Source organism: Dicentrarchus labrax, unplaced genomic scaffold, assembly GCF_905237075.1.
Source record: "Dicentrarchus labrax unplaced genomic scaffold, dlabrax2021, whole genome shotgun sequence".
Classification (NCBI taxonomy): Eukaryota; Metazoa; Chordata; class Actinopteri; family Moronidae; genus Dicentrarchus; species Dicentrarchus labrax.
The window spans coordinates 5,671,276-5,688,604 of record NW_026136705.1 but is presented as its reverse complement, the minus strand read 5'-3'; the positions used below and the strand labels follow the sequence as shown (position 1 = coordinate 5,688,604).

The window sequence follows — 17,329 nt, the reverse complement described above, 5'->3', positions numbered from 1 at the left end:
ACATAAGATAATATATATTTATATGCATATATTATAATTATTGATGTGTTTTCACTTGTCTACTGCAGTACTGCACTGCTTAGCCTTTCATAAATAATGGATTGTTGATGTCATTCAACCTGTTTCAAACCAGATGATAGGGTAATCGGCACTATGGGAAGAATTTGTAATAAGTACATCTAGAAAATGTTTTTGTAGTCTCCTATAGCTGAATGACAATCTTAGCTGCTGAGAAGACGTTTAAATGACTAACATACCTGTCACCTGTGTGTAATGGTTCATGTGTCTTGTAAAAACAGCCAGGACACTTAGTTTCATATCATCCTCACTCAAAATATGTTGCCACGTGACTACCCCCAAACTCCCCTGCTCCGAATTTCACCCATTCTCATCTGGTCACCCTATTTCCTACTCACTTCCTCATATCATATTAGAATGGCAGAAGCTAACAGTCTCCTCTTTCTTCTCCTCTTCTTCTCTCTACAACAGGGTGAGAAAATGCTGGTGCAAAATTCGGACACCTACACTTTGAATGCCATCAGCAGGGAGGCTGCGGGTGAATACAAATGCTCTTTGGCTGACAACGAGAAAGTGGAGGCCTCCCAGAACATCCTTGTTAGCTGTGAGTACTTCTGACATACGCAGAGCCTCAGTACAGTATACAAACAAACAAACAAAAACCTCCATCTGATGTCCCTCGCTTCTCCCCCACACTCTCTCTGCCTTGATTGAAAATGTTTAACTTCTTATACATAACAAGGCACTTTTATTCACTGTAAATAAAGTCATGGGAGCAGCAGAGTAATGGTAATCAAATTCAGACTTTAAGAGCCCAGCCTGGCAGGGAGGCAGAGCATGGAGTGCCAGGCAGGGAGGACGAGAACTAATTAGAAATTTCTGACATCGAGTGAGCAAAAGTGACAAAGTGTTTTGGGTGGGCGAGGAGCTCAGGCAAACTGATAAGCTGTTTTCCCCATCCTACCATCCAGCAGCACTCCCTGAAGTAATTACTCCCTTCTTCCCAGGTGTATGTTTCTGAGCCCTCAGTTGAAATGGGCCCTATCATTATAATAAAAAATACCTCTGACACATTTCCCCTCCTCTCCGTCCCAGTCTTCAGTGGAGTTCACACATCTTAAACAAAGAGCTTCTTTTTTTTTTGCTTTTAAATTGAGTTTGTGACTGAGGAAAGCAAAACAATAGCTCTCTAAATTGAAAATTGTTTAAAGGTAATTTTTGTGACTGTGTGTTTGGATGCGTCTCAAGGAGCGTGCTCTGGTAGAAAAGGTGCAGAAAAAGTAGCTGTTGCTCTGGCTAGCTGGCTGCCAGTATTGCTAATGTCCTCTGCCATTTAATACCCTTTGTATGATGGCATTCTTTTTCCCCTTTTCCCGCCAAAGCTACATGATGAACTGCACCCCCCAAAACAGCAAGCCCTGCTCTCACACACAAATGCCAGTAAAAAGTTTACTTGCCGGGGTGGATCTAGAGGGATGGCAGCCGTCAAATTGAACACATTCATTTAGATTCATTTAAAAAATGTGTTCAACTAAAAATTATTTAATGATCTGTTGTGGCCACATTTTAGTGAAAACAGACATGAAGAAGAATTTATTGATTTCTAATGACTCTTAAGATAGATATTTCTGTTCATTGCTTTACTCATGTGCCACTATAATGTAAGGTTTTTGAGTTCAAATATCGTCAAATATTCATCTATATGTATGTTTGGGCATTATGTTTTCCATGCTCTAGTTATATTAAATGGGAAATAAACAGGAAACAATAATGGTGGGATGTATTAACTAAATGAGAAGCCATTACTGACATTTCCCACACAACTTAGCTGCTGCTGATTAGCTTTTTCACATTTAGCACACATGCACTTAGCGTGGGGTTCATTTATGCTCTTATTAAACACTACAAAGCAATGAAAGGACGGGAAGAACGTTGTTTTGTCCCTGCTCGTGATCACCAATTTACTCGTATTAAGACATTTGTAAACGCCCTCGATTCATTTCATTTATTTAAGTTTTATCATGTTTCATAATCATGGCAACTTTTGTGATGGTGTGCTCCTGTGTCTAGGCTAGAGGCGGTTCCACCTCTTCCACTCTGCACATCTTTTAGAGGCTGTAGCAGGCTCCATTCTAGAGTGAAGATACTGGTATCATAAGAAAGTAGATTACCTAACACCACATCCATTGGTACCAACCATGTCATGCTAGCAAGTAGGAAAGGGGCCTAAATAACACTCCAAAGTTATCTTCAATTTTGGTGATGGATCCTTCACCTCTAACCTCAAGATCTGTGAATGAAAAACAGCAAAATACAACATGGTGACGGCCGTAATACCAAACTGGAGGTGGTTCTCCACAAACCAGTGGGTGACGATAGGTCTATCTCAAGCTTAGAGTCTTACTACTTACTTCTTACTACTTACTTAAATGAGGTCAGCAGACAATTGACATGAATTATATAAGTAAATACTAAATAAATGTTATTTATTTTCTTATTGTTTGTTTTTTGTTGGTTTATTTGCAGACCTGTTTCAAAGAAATAATTTGGTTCTCCAGAAAAGTAGACATAAAGGCTGAACTCTCAGCAGACAGTTGTGTCTGAGTGTGGGCCTTGTGGCATTAGAGCGGAATGATGTTACCATAGAGGCAGCAAAATGAAAGTGCTTACTTTCAGCCGACTGATATGACTCAACGTCTATTCTGTCTCATTTTGTCAGATCTGGACCTGAGTCTGAGTCCCACTGGGAAGGTTCTGAAGACAGTAGGGGACAGCTTGTCTGTGAAGATGGAGAAGATTGCCTCGGGTGACGCTACAGTGTTGTGGACAAAGGTAATGGTGGCGTCAAAATGTAGAAGGAGTTTGGAAGAACAGGAGGATTTGCTCCACTACCTATTTCATTCTCTTTAGCTAGTAATTAAACCTGACTGCAGAAGCTTTTATGCACTGTGAATAGCAGTCTGACCCTGATGATTTCTTTTTCCTTCAAAGCCCTCAGGAGCGGCATGGTAGCGTCAATCCATTTATTCTACACTGTGCGTCTGACAAGCTGAACTACAAAAACAAAAAAGAAAACACATTATGGTGCATTAATACACAGGGAAAGGGACACTGTTGTTAAAAGAAATCCTAGTAAGATATAGTTGATATACTGTGTCAGTTCAGTCTAGTATAAAACATAATGAAAAGTAAGATCAGGCGATTCTTGAGTCTAGGTCACTGCAGCAGCAAAAATAGGATATAGGTAGATATGAGAAAAAGACAGTGATAAAACACTGAAGATTAGACAGTGTCATCACATTTATACTGAGATTTCAGTAGCTCCACATAATGGTTTCTGTATTTCCCCATTGAGTTCTGAAATGAACATTCCTGTGACCCTGAACTCCTGTAAAGAAAAATAAAACTAGCATTCATAAGTTTTCTTCAGAAGACCGGACTGACATTGTTGCTCTGGTTTTCAGAATGGAAAGGCAGTGAAGGAGCCGGAGTTCAGCAAGTTGAGCTATGCTGATGCGGGAATCTTTGTATGTGAGGTTTCCTTGACTGGACTCACACGACACCAGAGCTTTGAACTGGTCGTAGAAGGTGAGTAAGTGTGTGTTATAAGTTCCAGCAATGTATTTTAAATATCATATTCAAAAAGTTTGGTGGAAACAAAATTGAAAGACATTTCTTAATTTCGCAAAAAGGTTTCTACACTCACAAGAGGTGGTTGCTCTTAAAAAGGTCCAGTGTGTAACATTTAGGAGGCTCTGTTGGCAGAAATAGAATAGATATTCATCGGTATGTTTTTATTAGTGTATAATCACCTGAATATAAGAATCCTTTACCTTACAATGAGCCGTTTATCAATGGACTGGCAGTCATTTAGGGTATGGCTGTGGCTCAGGAGGTAGAGCGGGTCATCCACTAATTGGAAGGCTGACGATTCAATCCCCGGCTCCTCCCCGCTGCATGTCGAAGTGTCCTTGAGCAAGTAGCTAACCCCAAATTGCAGCTGATGCTGTGCATGGGTGTATGAATGTTAATGAAGGAGTTTGATTTGATGAGTTAGATTCCGTTTGATGGGCTTTGCCATCACTGTGTGAATGGGTGAATGTGGCATGCATGTCTCCCATAGGTTTCTGAAGAGCCGTTGTGAAGCTCAGTGAGGTCAGTTCTGGCCATCGCCATCTTGGCAGTCCTGACTCCGCCGACTCCTAGCTAATCCAAATATAGGCAACTTATTTAGTTGAACAATGTTCTGTTCTTTGAAATTCTTTAACAAAAATGGGATTTTAAGTCTCAAAAGTAGATTATACTATAAACATTTTAATTTGAACATTTTCACTGACTGAACAAAATGTTAAGAATACAGTATTTAACCCCCACCTTGAGACAGCTTGCATACTGCGTTTTCACTTCCTAGTGCATCTCTCTTTCATAACTGAAGCCAATTCAATAGTTGAAATCCATCAGGGCATCCTGCTTTCCCCTCTGCAAAAAGCTGGAGGTCGTATAATTTGCGATGTACATCAAATGAATTATTTGCTTGAGATAAAACGTTACTGAACTAAAAACATCATAATGCGTCTCCATCAGGAAAGCCTGTGATCACCAGCCTAACCGAACACAGCACCGGCGATGCTCAGCACAAAGTTCTGACCTGTGAGGCCGAGGGAGTGCCAGAACCCAGCTTCCAATGGAGCGTCAACAACACGAACGTAAGTGTCGGAGCGTGGATGAGTGAGTGTTTTAGTATCTTTAGTGAAAAAGAAGGAGCTGCGGCAAAAGCAGCAAAGTGAAGCAAGATAAGAGCAAACAGTGCAGCGTGGTGTGATTAAAGTGTTTTTTGAGGAGCCTTCAGATTTCCCTCTGCTCTTGCCATTAAAGTAAAGAGAGCTTCTGAGGTTTTCACTCTTCTCTACCATTTCTACTAGATACATAGTTGTCACTGGTGACAGTATGCAATATCTCATGCTAGGTTTTTACAAGGCTTGATCAAAGATGGTGGTGCACTGTCACAACCCTGGCTGCGGTCTGGATTTTGAGAGATCAATGGAAATGCAAACAATGTTGCACATCTATTTAAGAAGGAATAAAACTTGGAAACATTTTCCATTAAACCTCAGTTATTTGAATTAGCCAAGAAATCTCTAAGACAAGCACACTGTGAGGATGATATCCAGCCTCAGTGCAGAACACGATTCTCTCTAATAAATAATGTTCTTATCAAGATGATCTGTGATGAACTCTTCCACGAGCAGGTAATGCTCTGACAACGAGGCAACATTTCTCTATTAGATTCAGGTTTGATGGCAGGGAAGCGGGTGTTTACTTCTGCATTCAGAATGACTGTGCTGTTTTACCTTTAACGACTCCCCCGGCATATTGAGTTCAGCTCCACTGTCTGATGTCAACATTTGTGGTAATTTCCTCCCATTATCTGTCTTCCCACCGTCCCGCAATCACCCACCTGCCAAGCAATATACAAACTATCCTGTATAATTGTAAAGCTGATAATGTGTATGCAACTGAGGAGGCTGCTACGTGTTTGAGTTTTTCTTTTCCCAAACATTTTTTGAAGCCTTATATTCCTGTTTTTTTTTTTTCTGTGCCTACAGGAGGAGAGCTCTTACATCAACGGCAAGGCCACCCATAAGATCACTGTGATTCCCAGGCTGAACATGACTATCACCTGCACTGTCAGCAATAAGCTGGGAGAAGATGTCATGACCATCAATGTCTCCTCTGGTAAGTTGTCACCGACTTGGATGGTTAGTTTTATATTCCCTATTGTGGGAAATGAGAGAAGTGCATGCTTCTGTGCGGGGGAAGTTTCAGCTTTGAACAGAAACATGGTGTATTTTGACTTGCTCTGCTGGGGTACTGCCTTTTGTTGTTTGAGTTCATGTATTAGGCTAATTAGGCAGCATTAGTTGAAAACAGAGAGACAAATTAGTGGAATAAAATTTAAGCTCAGATGCATCCATTCTCCATGCACGGTTTTGAATGTTCCTAAAACAAGGACTCGCAGACATTTGCTGTATAGTGACAGCTTCTCTCTTTGACGCTCTACATCGTTTTCTGCAGCTCAGCTCTGTAGGAAACAAGCAAGCTGCTGGTGACTTGATGATTGTATTACTGCCAGTGTGTGACTTTACAGTTAGAGAGGATCTTGCCAGGAGCTTTCAGCTGCAAACTCAGTTTAATAATGAATGTTCATTGTAACATTGCAATTCCTGTTCTGACTATTTATATTTACACCATAATACATGGGGGGGATCTTGAAATTATAGCCGTTATATTTAAGCAAAACATATATATACACAATATAAGTATGAAGAATGACTTGTGAATGAGTTAATCCCTGATAAAACCTATTTCAGCAGTAAATACAAGTGATCAGCAGTGTTCTTACATTTTCAGCTCACATCACAGTAGCATTGTGGTTGAACACTGAGAACATTCTGACAAAAAGTCTCTACTCATCACACTGCTATTGTTTGCAGCTTTACAAATGAATCACTGCAGATGTTTTAACAACAATTGTACTGCACCATACTAGGCTCTGCTATTATTAGACTAATTAGTCGCGTCTACTGTAGTCCAACTTTGATTTGTACTTTTTGTTATTAGAAAGGTTGCTGTTACAAAAAAACAGTCTTTAAAGGATGAGTTGAAGTTTTTTGTAGCAGTGTTGTATGATAAAGCAAAGTCAGATGGCTCTCAATTTGGGGAAGCAGACAGGACTATCGGCACAGACACTAGGCAATGTACTGCTGTGGGTGGGGGCAGCAGAAAAACATATTTTAGCCACTAAAAAAGGCTATATTAAGAATATTTTCACTGCTTTACCTTGCCGTCAGACAGCCCAATCTGACGGAACACTGAAGTGTTTATATCTGGTTTAGTCTGGTGGCTTTAGAGAGAGCCTAGAATATTTTTAATATAGCACCTTTACTGACATTGGGCCTTTTTAGTGGCTAAAATAGTGGGTTTTTTCTGCCATACTGTAGGTAACACACTGACTATGGATGATTACCTCATATGACCCCACTTCAAAAAAACTGAACTATCCCTCCCTACTAGAAGTAGTTTTTTCCTTTCTCTGAGAGCCCTGTATAATTTTCTACGAGCCATTTGAACCTATTATCAGCAGCAGTTGTTGAATGCTGAATCGAACTGTTGCAGGATGTGCCTATGTGAAACATTTACATACACTCCCTACTCTCTGCCAACTACGGTTACTGGGATGAAAAAAGCAGGAGTATTTAATGACTGTCAAAGGCTAACGGTGAATGCTACAGCAGTATCCATTCATTTCATACATGCTGTTGCCATTGCTGTTCCTCCTCATTCTGTCTGCAATAATCCTCCTTCCTTTTGTCTCAACTCCTTCACCATCTCCTGGGTTTGGCTGGATTTCCTGTTTGTTAGGGTGCTAAACCCGTGTCACATTTCTTCCCCTGCAGTCTAAGAGCCACTGACGGGCATATTCTCTTAAAGTAGAATACATTGTTGCTTTTAGAATGCACCGTAGCTTTCCTCTTTCTAAAAGGTACAGTTTGCTTGCTGTGAGGCTCAATCAATAAAACTTTTCAATTTGTGCGGCTGCACCTGTCCTGGCTGCTCTCACTGTGAATGCTTTGGGTTGTTTTAGAAAAATAGCATATGTTTGTTTTGAGCTTTTTTTTTTTTATGAGTTCTAATTTTATTTATGTTTGATTTCAGTTTTTGAGGAGAAAAATGGGAAATCAGGTAAGAGTTTTTTTTTTTGCCCTTATCTTTTACTTTCTAGAGTTTTTTGAGATTCTGTTAAGTATTCCCTTCGAATATATCAAATAGGGGTAGTATCATAGAAAATGTTATTATTTGTCAACTTATCTTTGTAGATTCTCTGATGATGCACCAATAAACACCCATCACTCTCTCTTCATGTATAAACTCAGACCCATATTCATCACCTCACCTGCTGACAATACAGTGTATGAACACCTCATCTCAACTTTTCCATCTTTGTTACCTTTTTTAAGACTGGTTAACAAATGCAGAGGAACTCTCAGAGGCAGATTAGAAATATTATCAACAGTGCCTGATGGTTATTAAAGGCCTGTGCATAGTTGTCTTAAGTGACAAAAACATAGTCATCAAATAGAGATGCCAGATGTTGGCATCTTAAGATGGGCAATTACATTTGTAGTGTTGAAGGAATGCGACCTGGCTTCTTCCATATTCTGATGCTGAGCAATCATTGAAAATAGCAACAACCACAGACATACTTGTCTCGTATGTACATAATCAAAGTGTCATCTAAAGGGTAATATCAGCAGAAATGGTTATTTAGGGTTGTTACTGATATTTAATTTTACAGGTTATATACATGAAATTTACTTGCCACTCATGTTAGAACACCAGCATCTCAGGTCAAGACAGTAGGAGAGAAACAAAATAGAACAGGCTTTGTCTTTCCAACAGTCATCAACGCTGATTTGGTCGAAATAAACCCTTAATTCACCAAGAATATTTGTAAAAAGAGATGCAATGGCCGCAACATAAGCTAATTTTACACACTGTACTTTTTGCACTACATTTTACCCTATGAATTTCTCCCACTGGGGATCAATAAAGGAACATCTTATCTTAATGTTAATCCTTGGGGACAAATGTGACCATCAAACCCTGACCACAGGCAGAGGTAGTGTGACACCATGACTCCACTATACAGTATCTTTATGTGCCGATCATCACCTATAATGCCTTCATATAAACTAAATATACACATGGATAGTGAGCTACTAGTCATTCGAAGTATATTGTATTTTAAGTACATTATATGGTATTCAAATAGTGAGACATTTAGATTGACACAACATATGTAAACGATGAACCTTCAGTAACTCAGTGCAGCTGATGGAGATACATATGGTTGAGTTTAAAACTGTCAGATGAGTAATCATGTTTCCATCTGTTAAACAGTGATCTGTAGCTGCAAACAGCCTCTTATCACCAGCCATTTTCAAATTCTGTCAACAAAACAAGTCAGTTTAACCCTTAATTATACTGTAGTGACAAAGTGTCGGTCTACAGGATATACACATTATTCACGACGGTGATGCATTCCACACACCTGCTCTCCGTTGTAGTTGTAGTGTCAGATAGCGTCGTTTGGCATCTACAGCACAGCTGCCATTAATCTGCAGAGAGAACGGAGAGTGACGATAATAATAATATAATATATAAATGTGATGGAGCCGAACGTCAAAACAGTTAGCAGGTGCTCTGACATTAATGCATTTTCTCGTCTCCCTGACACACTGATACATCTCTCCTGTTCCATTAAGCAGCACGCCAGCCAACATCTCCTCCCCCAGAGTCTCCAACATTTCAGCACGTGCTGCAGATGTTTCCCAGAATATAAACAACTCGTGTCACTGCGGTAACAACGAGAACAAGTCGCTAAACTATAAACACAAGACAAAGCAGTAAAGTGTTGCGTGATAAAGTGTCAGCCAGTGAAAGTTTATGGCTTGAGTATAAATGAGTGCAAGCAGAGGAGAGTTTGAAAAGGTGCTGGGACCAAGCTAACATCACAGAGAATGAGCTTCTTAGGACACATGTTATGATTTTGATGTCTGTGCTCTCATCAAGTTAAAAGTGAATTCCTTTTAGTGCTCTCTCTTGTAAAGCTTCTGTGTGAGTACAGTGTGTGTTAGTCCTGCAGCTGAAGCAGAGCACTGTTGTCTATTTTCAGACCCTCAGGACGATTCAAAGGACCAGGCCAAGCTCATAGTGGGTGTCGTTGTAGGGCTCCTCTTCGCTGCCGCCGTGGTGGGACTCGTCTACTGGCTGTACATAAAGAATTCAAGGTATTTCAATTCAATTCAATTCAATTTTATTTGTATAGCGCCAATTCATAACAAAAGTTATCTCAGGACACTTTTCAAATAGAGCAGGTCTAGACCGAACTCTTTAAAACATTAATTACAGAGACCCAACAGTACCACCATGAGCAAGACCTTGGCGACAAGGGCAAGGAAAAACTGCCTGTTAAAAGGCAGAAACCTAGGACAGATCCTTCGGCTCTAGGTGGGTGGTCGTCTGTTGGGGAGAGAGAAAGACAGACAGACAGACAGACAGACAGACAGACTGACAGGTGCACAGCAACAACAGTATTGGCAATGCCAGTCAAGCAGGACCATGGCAGGAGGCTCCACCAGGATCGATGAGAACCTGCGAGATGAGAAAGCACAAGAACTCCGGGGAAGACGTGAAGTTAGTAACATGCATTAATGGAACATGAATGAGTGCAGAATGAAGGAATGGGAACATTTGCATTTTACATTTAAATTTCAAGGCCCCTGCTCAAGTCCTGGTGACACTACTGCATTCCAAACAGAGTGAGAAACCAGAGTTTGTACTCCTGAGAGTGAATCTGGAATAATAAGCAGAGGGTTACAGCCACACTCTCCAACAAAACATTGAACAAACACTCCTGTCTGCCCTAAAATGATCATGTGTCCAAGAAGTGCTAATGTAGGGTGGGAGGTATTCAGAGCACTAGGGGAGGAAGTGGGAAGGTGGCGTGCGCATATTGAAAAGAAGAGTTAGCACACAGCTGTGGAGTGACTGACCATGCCATCTGGGGCGGAGTGAGGAGGTTATTCGGTAGCAGGGCGGGTCGTTCCTTAATCAGAAGGTTGTGGGTTTGATCCCTGGCTCCTGGTGCCACATGTTGAAGTATCCTTGAGCAAGATACTGAACCCCAAATTGCTCCCGATGCTGTGTCATCTGTGTGTGAATGTGTGTGAAAGGGTGAATGTGGCATGTAGTGTAAAAGTGCTTGAGTGGTTGGAAGACTAGAAAGGTGCTATACAAGTACAGGTCCATTTACCATTTCCCAGAGAAAAGCATCATGCTTTTGCAATTCTGTGTTGTATTCACTACAACAGACAAGGAAGCTGGAAAACTGGTGAGAAGGAGGTGGGGACATCTGAGGAGAGCAAGAAACTAGAGGAGAACAATCACACTGTGTAAAGGCACTCAGGCCGTACTACTGGGGATGAAAGAGGTAAGAACTGTCTCTCTCTCTCTTACACACACACACACACACACACACACACACACAGGCGGAATCTAATCAAGTTACATTTCAGATCAGATTAATCCATTTTATCACAACTTGTATCTTATGTTTGGGAGTTCTTATAGGTTTGGCCATCAGTCCTATTAGTGCAAAGCAAATGATTAGCTGAGATCTCATAACATGGCAACATTGTTAAACATCAGAACGGGATCAATGCTTTTTTTATAGCTATAGATAAAAGTTTATCAAAAATAGTCAACAAAATGTGATTGGCATTTTACAGATTGCTGTGTAGACTGCAAAAATGGCTGACAACCTAAATTACTGTTTTATTAATAATAATAATATTTTCAGTCTGCTTTCTCATAGGCCTTTTGAGATCATGTCACTCTAGAAAAAGAATGTCTAAGCTAAAGTGTACAAGGTTGTCATATTTGATAGGACCAAGATGCAACCCTCAAAATTAAGCAAAAATGCCAAAGACTGCAGTTCCTCTAATGACCACCTGAGGCCATCTCCAGCAGGGAGTCAATCTCCATAAGGCCATACAGCAGAAATTTACAGCCTGGTACAAAAACGCTTTTTGTACAATTTCATTGTTTATCACAACTGTACAGGGGGTGAATTTGTATATAACTCACCTGTTTAAATTATATTAAGGCTTAAAGTTATGCAAGTTAAGGGCATGGTTACTTTGAGTGACAGGTGGGTGCTGTCACAGCCTCTTTTTAGTAACCAGGCTTCATTCAGCCTACCTTAGCCAGACCCACTTGCTACCTCTTTGCCCATTTTTGGATTGGAATCAGGACGGCTAAGATGTTAGCTCACACTGAGCTATACAACGGCTCTTCAGAAACCTATGTGTGATGTCACTACATCCATTTTTAATTAGTCTTTGGATCGGACTAATGGCCAAAAATAGATCGAGATCTAGGTTATCATAAACTGGAATTAACCTTTAAGATTAATTTGAATAAGTGTGTATTTTTATGTATTTCATATGTTAAAATCTTTATCATTATTGAAATGACTGTTGTTAATGACTATATTCCAATGTATGTCTTTTGTGGGGAAGAAGAAGTTGAAAGCAGCTTGCAACATTAGAACTACAGACTCCCAGTCGGCTGCTGACGCGCTCCATCAGGCTCCACACAAGCAGCAACAATCAGAGTAATTTTCCACTAAGTCCTGCCCACAGCCTGCTGTCCCACCTCACTGTTTGAAGTTGCACTGAGGCTGCCTCGTGTTACTGTGCCATTTTGTTTTTTGTGTTCCTGGTGAATGCTCCCTGTTATGTTTCGTTTGAGCGATTCTGTGAGGCTGTGTGGTGGGGTTTTTTTTTTGTTGCTTAGTTTTTTCTTTAGGATTTTTTTTTCTTTTGTTCTTTTTTTTCTTGAATCTCTTTAAAGAATGTAAATTCCTTGTACACTTTTTAAAGGCCTGTATAGCAAATCATAATTATGTGTGTGCCCTGGCTGAGCATGCCAATGTTCATTTTTGTTCTTATTTTTTTGTGCGCTGTGTGTGGAAAACCATTTGCACAAAGAAAAAGACACTTCACTGCTGTATAACCTCTACCCAAGCTGTCCTCAAACTTTTCAGAAGATAACCTCAACATATCCATAACCTCCTCAATTAAGTTTTCTTTGTTTGAAACACTGGCCAAAGGACTGTCTGAATATCTAGTTAATGGATGCCAATCACAGAACAGTCCTTGTTATATACATTGTATTGGACTGGATGTACTGTGAATGATTTCTGTACATGCAGTTTATTGTAACTGTAACCCAAAAGAAATGAAGAAAGGCAATCACACAGAGAAGCATCACGACAGGCACTTCAAAAACGCCTTGGCAAAGTGCGTCGGGAAAAACTGATTAACCAGTCCCTTCAGGATTTTTTGGATTGTTGCGGCCTAAAATGCCTGATTTCACAGCAGTGCATGTTGCAATGCTTTTTTTGCAATGAAATTGGAAGTGAAAGTGAAAACTGCAAAATTATTGTTATTATACTGATGGCAGCTTGTTATAACATCTCATTGTTTGGAGAATTCCAAGTAACTTTACTGAAAAAGGCTCAGGATTATGAGGGTAAATGTGAAACGTTTGCGCCACACATCTGCACGGTCTGCATCTTCATAACTAGAAACGAGGAAGCGAGATTGGTGGCGTATGGACTCACTGTTTTGCGCAGGAAACTGCAATGATTGGTCATTTGTTGAAAAGTTGCTTTGATTGGACAGAATTATAAGTCGTACAGAATTCATAGGGAATGATTGAATTTGCATTAATCGTTTGTGATCGCAACATTGCAACTTCCTGTAGGGACTGATTAACAGATTTCAGCAGACGTCGGGCTCTAGAAGAGTAAACTCTAGCGCTGTAGAAGTGGATAACATAGTATCGCAACTACATCCCTGCTCTGTAGTTCTCTCATAGTCCAACAGCTAGCTAGCTAGCTAACCTGTTTACCGCCATAGTAAACAGAATGAAATGGGAAGTAAATGGTAAAGTAGTAAAGCCCGCCTCTTGTTTGATTTCATTGGCTGTCTGGACCAAGTGTGACATTAATGAATGATGTGATCCGTGCCTTGATCTGAAAAGTTGGAAATAGTTTAATGCATGTCTAAAAACCACTAGAAAAACATGCGATGCAAGAGAGGAGCACACACCAGGCGCACTGTACCCAAAACAATGGTTTTGTTGCTGATCCATTTCTAGCAATGCATCTCTGTGTGATTGGCCGTGTTGTGCTAGTTACTCAAATATTTTATTTATTGCTCTTTTAATATTATTACTTTAATTATTACTCCCTGCCAACCGTAATTAGTTACACTTCTAGTTATATTACTTGTCTGCTATACTCCCCATAAGATTGGTAGTAGTGTTTTGTTTGTTAAAATCAAAGTAATGGAAGTGTTTCCATCTTCCAAGGTAGTTCTCTCTACGATTACAAAAGTGAATTTATGAATGTGATTGGATTGTTGGATTTCAAATTAGCAGGGAGGTGACAACAAAAATAAGGAACTAAGGTTGTAACTAATTATTTTTTTGGGAGGGTAACTAATATTATTACTGAAATGTATTAGTAATTAGTTACACTACTAGTTACTGGGGAAAGTAATATTACTGTAATATTATTACTAGTAATGAGTTACTGCTCGATACTAGGGATCGGCCCCATACTGTGTTTTAAATTGCATTTGTAAATTGGCATTCAGCAAATGGAACATAAGTTGCTTTGGTTGATATTTTGTTGTTTGTCTCAGGAGGGACTTTTTAATTGCTTTATGTTGCAAATAATTTGAAATGATTTAAATAATTTCTGAAAATAAAAAAAGGAAATGAAAAGGCAATAAGTCACCGGAAACGTGCAACAACTTGTAAGAAATGCAAAAGTATGTTCTGCCATAATTTTCTTCTTTTTGAAGATCATGTTGTTTAGTTTAATACACTACATTGTTGTCATCATGTCTTCACCTGTCTGCTCTACAGCTCCTAGAGGTTGGTAGGTTTTTGGAGTAGATTTTAATACTTGCTGTTTTGATTTTGGAAGAGCTTTACTGATGCCAGGTCTGAATTCTATTTTTTGTGTTTTTGATGTATTTATATTCTGTGTGCAACCTACCTGGATAGCGATGCTGCAGCATGCAAGATAATTGTTTTTATAAGCCTGCACAGAAGGCATCATGTGTTGAAAAGGTACTGTACGGTAGGAGAGTTACATGACAGTGGATCAGGCGATACAGTATCTGAGCTCTTTCTCTGCTGTTTTAATGTTATTTTTAGCTCAGTGGTGTGAAGGATAACACAAACTGAAGACAGTGATTGAGATTGGCAGATTAGATGAGATGCATAAAGATGTTGGATTTTACATTTTTGCTTTGGTTCATCCCATAATGCAACAGCCCAGTGACCCACCAAAGAGAGCATTGGTAAGACGGCTTGAGTAGAATCCTAAACATTGTTGTAGTTCACTAGTTTACAGTTTTCAATGTGTAAACCTGCTGAATACATCTACATATTTATGACTCGTGTTCTGATGAATAACTTGACAAAAAAGAAGCATCAACATTTCACCTCAACCTACAATCTGTTAATCCGTAGGGATTAAGACTATTAGCTAATAGTCAGGTTTATTTATAAGAAATTTGAGTTTACATCTGGCTAACGCCTCCCTGTGGTGATTAAAGATACACACAGAACTGTTTTGTAGACCACAATGATTTTGCATCATGAATCCCATTAGTATGGCAAGACAGTAGCAATTGCAGTCTTTTAAATTGACCTTTTCACTTTGTGATTGTCTTTGGGATGCCACTTTTACAAACTGTATCAAAGAGATGACAGTCCACCCTTTTTTTTTTTTAAAACACCATGTAGAAGTTACCAATGCATCTTCAGAATTACTGTGGTATAATTAGATTGTGGGATGGTTGCGAAGCTATATGACATGAAAGCAGAAAGTCTGTATTTTTAAGCACCTAGTCCATCGTTTTCTCATACCTTTTGTTCCTTTTCAAATAATCAGGTCAGCAGTGAAACCAAAGAGGGTAAGATGAGAAGGCCATAGTAGTGTTGTAAATACAGACTTTTGTTTTTGTACTGTTGTTGACAATAAAGTGTTTTGAAAAAAAAATGCATGTGAGTTTTTGTCAATGAGTAACATTTAACATATAAAGCCATATTTCTATGCACAACGTTTAGTTTTAAGTGCCTTTTTCAACATAAACAACAGCAGCACTCTGAATCGGTTTGACCTGAATTGAACAAAACTTTAATCAGTATCCTGTGTTTACCCTAATTTTTCATGTCAAAATGTGAAAAAATGTGTGAGTCAGATTTGTGCTGTCTGGTAAAACATGGCAGCATGGTTCCAGTGAGTTGGCTCTCCTTTTAATCTGCCACTAGAAAAACATGTTTTGCCAGCGACAACTCAGCACTGACATGCATGAAATAGGTCTCATAACATCACTTCACATACCTTGGGTCAATCCTGCTTTAATCATCATGCTGAGAAAAGAAGATTGCATCTTTTTTAAGGCAATTACTGCACTTCCACACTGACACAGAGGAACAATCTCAAGTGTGTGAACACCCCTCAGCCAGCTGGTCAACAACACCAACCCAATCAGAACTAAACAAATCAGAAACAATCAGAGAAAAATGTGTTTCATATTGGATAGAATTACACTGTTATCTGGCCATCAAAAGAGAACACACATCAGCAAATGACCTGACCACAATAAAAAAAATCCTAATGGAAATAAAAGTCATATATGTAAAGACTCAGTGAGCACAGCCTCGCTGTAGAGAAAGGTTGCCATAAACAGGACTGGCACTCATGTCCAAGGCACTCATGTCCAAGCTTTAAGAGAGAAATACTTATCACATAGAACCAGAATAAATGCCAAATTTGAATCAATACCACACATATGCCTACAGAAATGTATTTACTGGGAGAAATCCCCAGCAAAATCCATCTCCGGAGAACAACCAGTGGAAACTTTTGTTTAGATTAGAATAGAACATAATGATCTTTGGTTGTTGTTGTTGTTGTTTGTTTGTTTAATGATTACTTTTTGCATACACAAATGAAGACAAAATAATGCCAACACACACAGTTTTCAAAAATACAGTGCTACTTTTTTCTTGTTTAAATTTATGAAATGTATTATTTTGTTTCATTTATTGTAAATGCTTTGGAAATAATGTAGTTGTGATACTCATGCCAATAAAGCCAAAAAGCAAAAAAGCAAGAAGGAAGAAGTCAAGAAACATCAGACAACATACACAAAGCAAATACAAAAGTTTTAAACATTAACAAATACAAATTTTTAAAGGGGAAACTTACTTTATTTGTTGAGAAAGTCTGTGCGTCTATCCATCTAGAAAAGTCATTGTTAGGTGTATTCATCAATTTCATCTCTCCTTTTCAGTAGAAATAATAACCAAAGGATGAAGTCTGTTGTTTTTCATGCTGTTACAGCTGTTGGTTTTTATGCATTAAAATGGAAAGGTTCCTCTCCACAGGAGCAGTGGTAGCAGGTATTCTCCTGCAGGTTATGGTCTGTGGGAGAAGTAAGCAGCTGTACAGGAGTCATTCTTGGGACTGTCTGTGGACAATATCACCAAATCACACTGTCATCTGATCTATATTGTTCATATCTTGACAGGTTCATTCAGTTTTAATCATCAAATTCAGCTGAAATCTTAGCTGAGCTTTTTCACAGCAGCCATTTTG

At 39.3% G+C, this 17,329-nt stretch overlaps 1 protein-coding gene across 3 annotated transcripts in view; it reads left to right on the top strand.

The window, feature by feature from the left end:
• alcama (activated leukocyte cell adhesion molecule a) overlaps window positions 1-15,458 on the top strand; it is an 82,642-nt gene extending 67,184 nt beyond the window's left edge. Inside the window, exons 8-16 of one of the 3 annotated variants that reach the window (XM_051401558.1) lie at window positions 490-622; window positions 2,738-2,850; window positions 3,483-3,606; window positions 4,603-4,724; window positions 5,625-5,754; window positions 7,735-7,761; window positions 9,755-9,869; window positions 10,953-11,071; window positions 12,165-15,458. In XM_051401558.1, coding sequence (XP_051257518.1) covers window positions 490-622; window positions 2,738-2,850; window positions 3,483-3,606; window positions 4,603-4,724; window positions 5,625-5,754; window positions 7,735-7,761; window positions 9,755-9,869; window positions 10,953-11,037 — 849 coding nt within the window. In that variant the 3' untranslated portion in view covers window positions 11,038-11,071; window positions 12,165-15,458. Of the gene's footprint in view, window positions 1-489; window positions 623-2,737; window positions 2,851-3,482; window positions 3,607-4,602; window positions 4,725-5,624; window positions 5,755-7,734; window positions 7,762-9,754; window positions 9,870-10,952; window positions 11,072-12,161 lie in introns of all 3 variants that reach the window. The other 2 variants (XM_051401559.1, XM_051401560.1) reach the window with 2 other exon arrangements.
• Window positions 15,459-17,329: the final 1,871 nt, after the last annotated feature.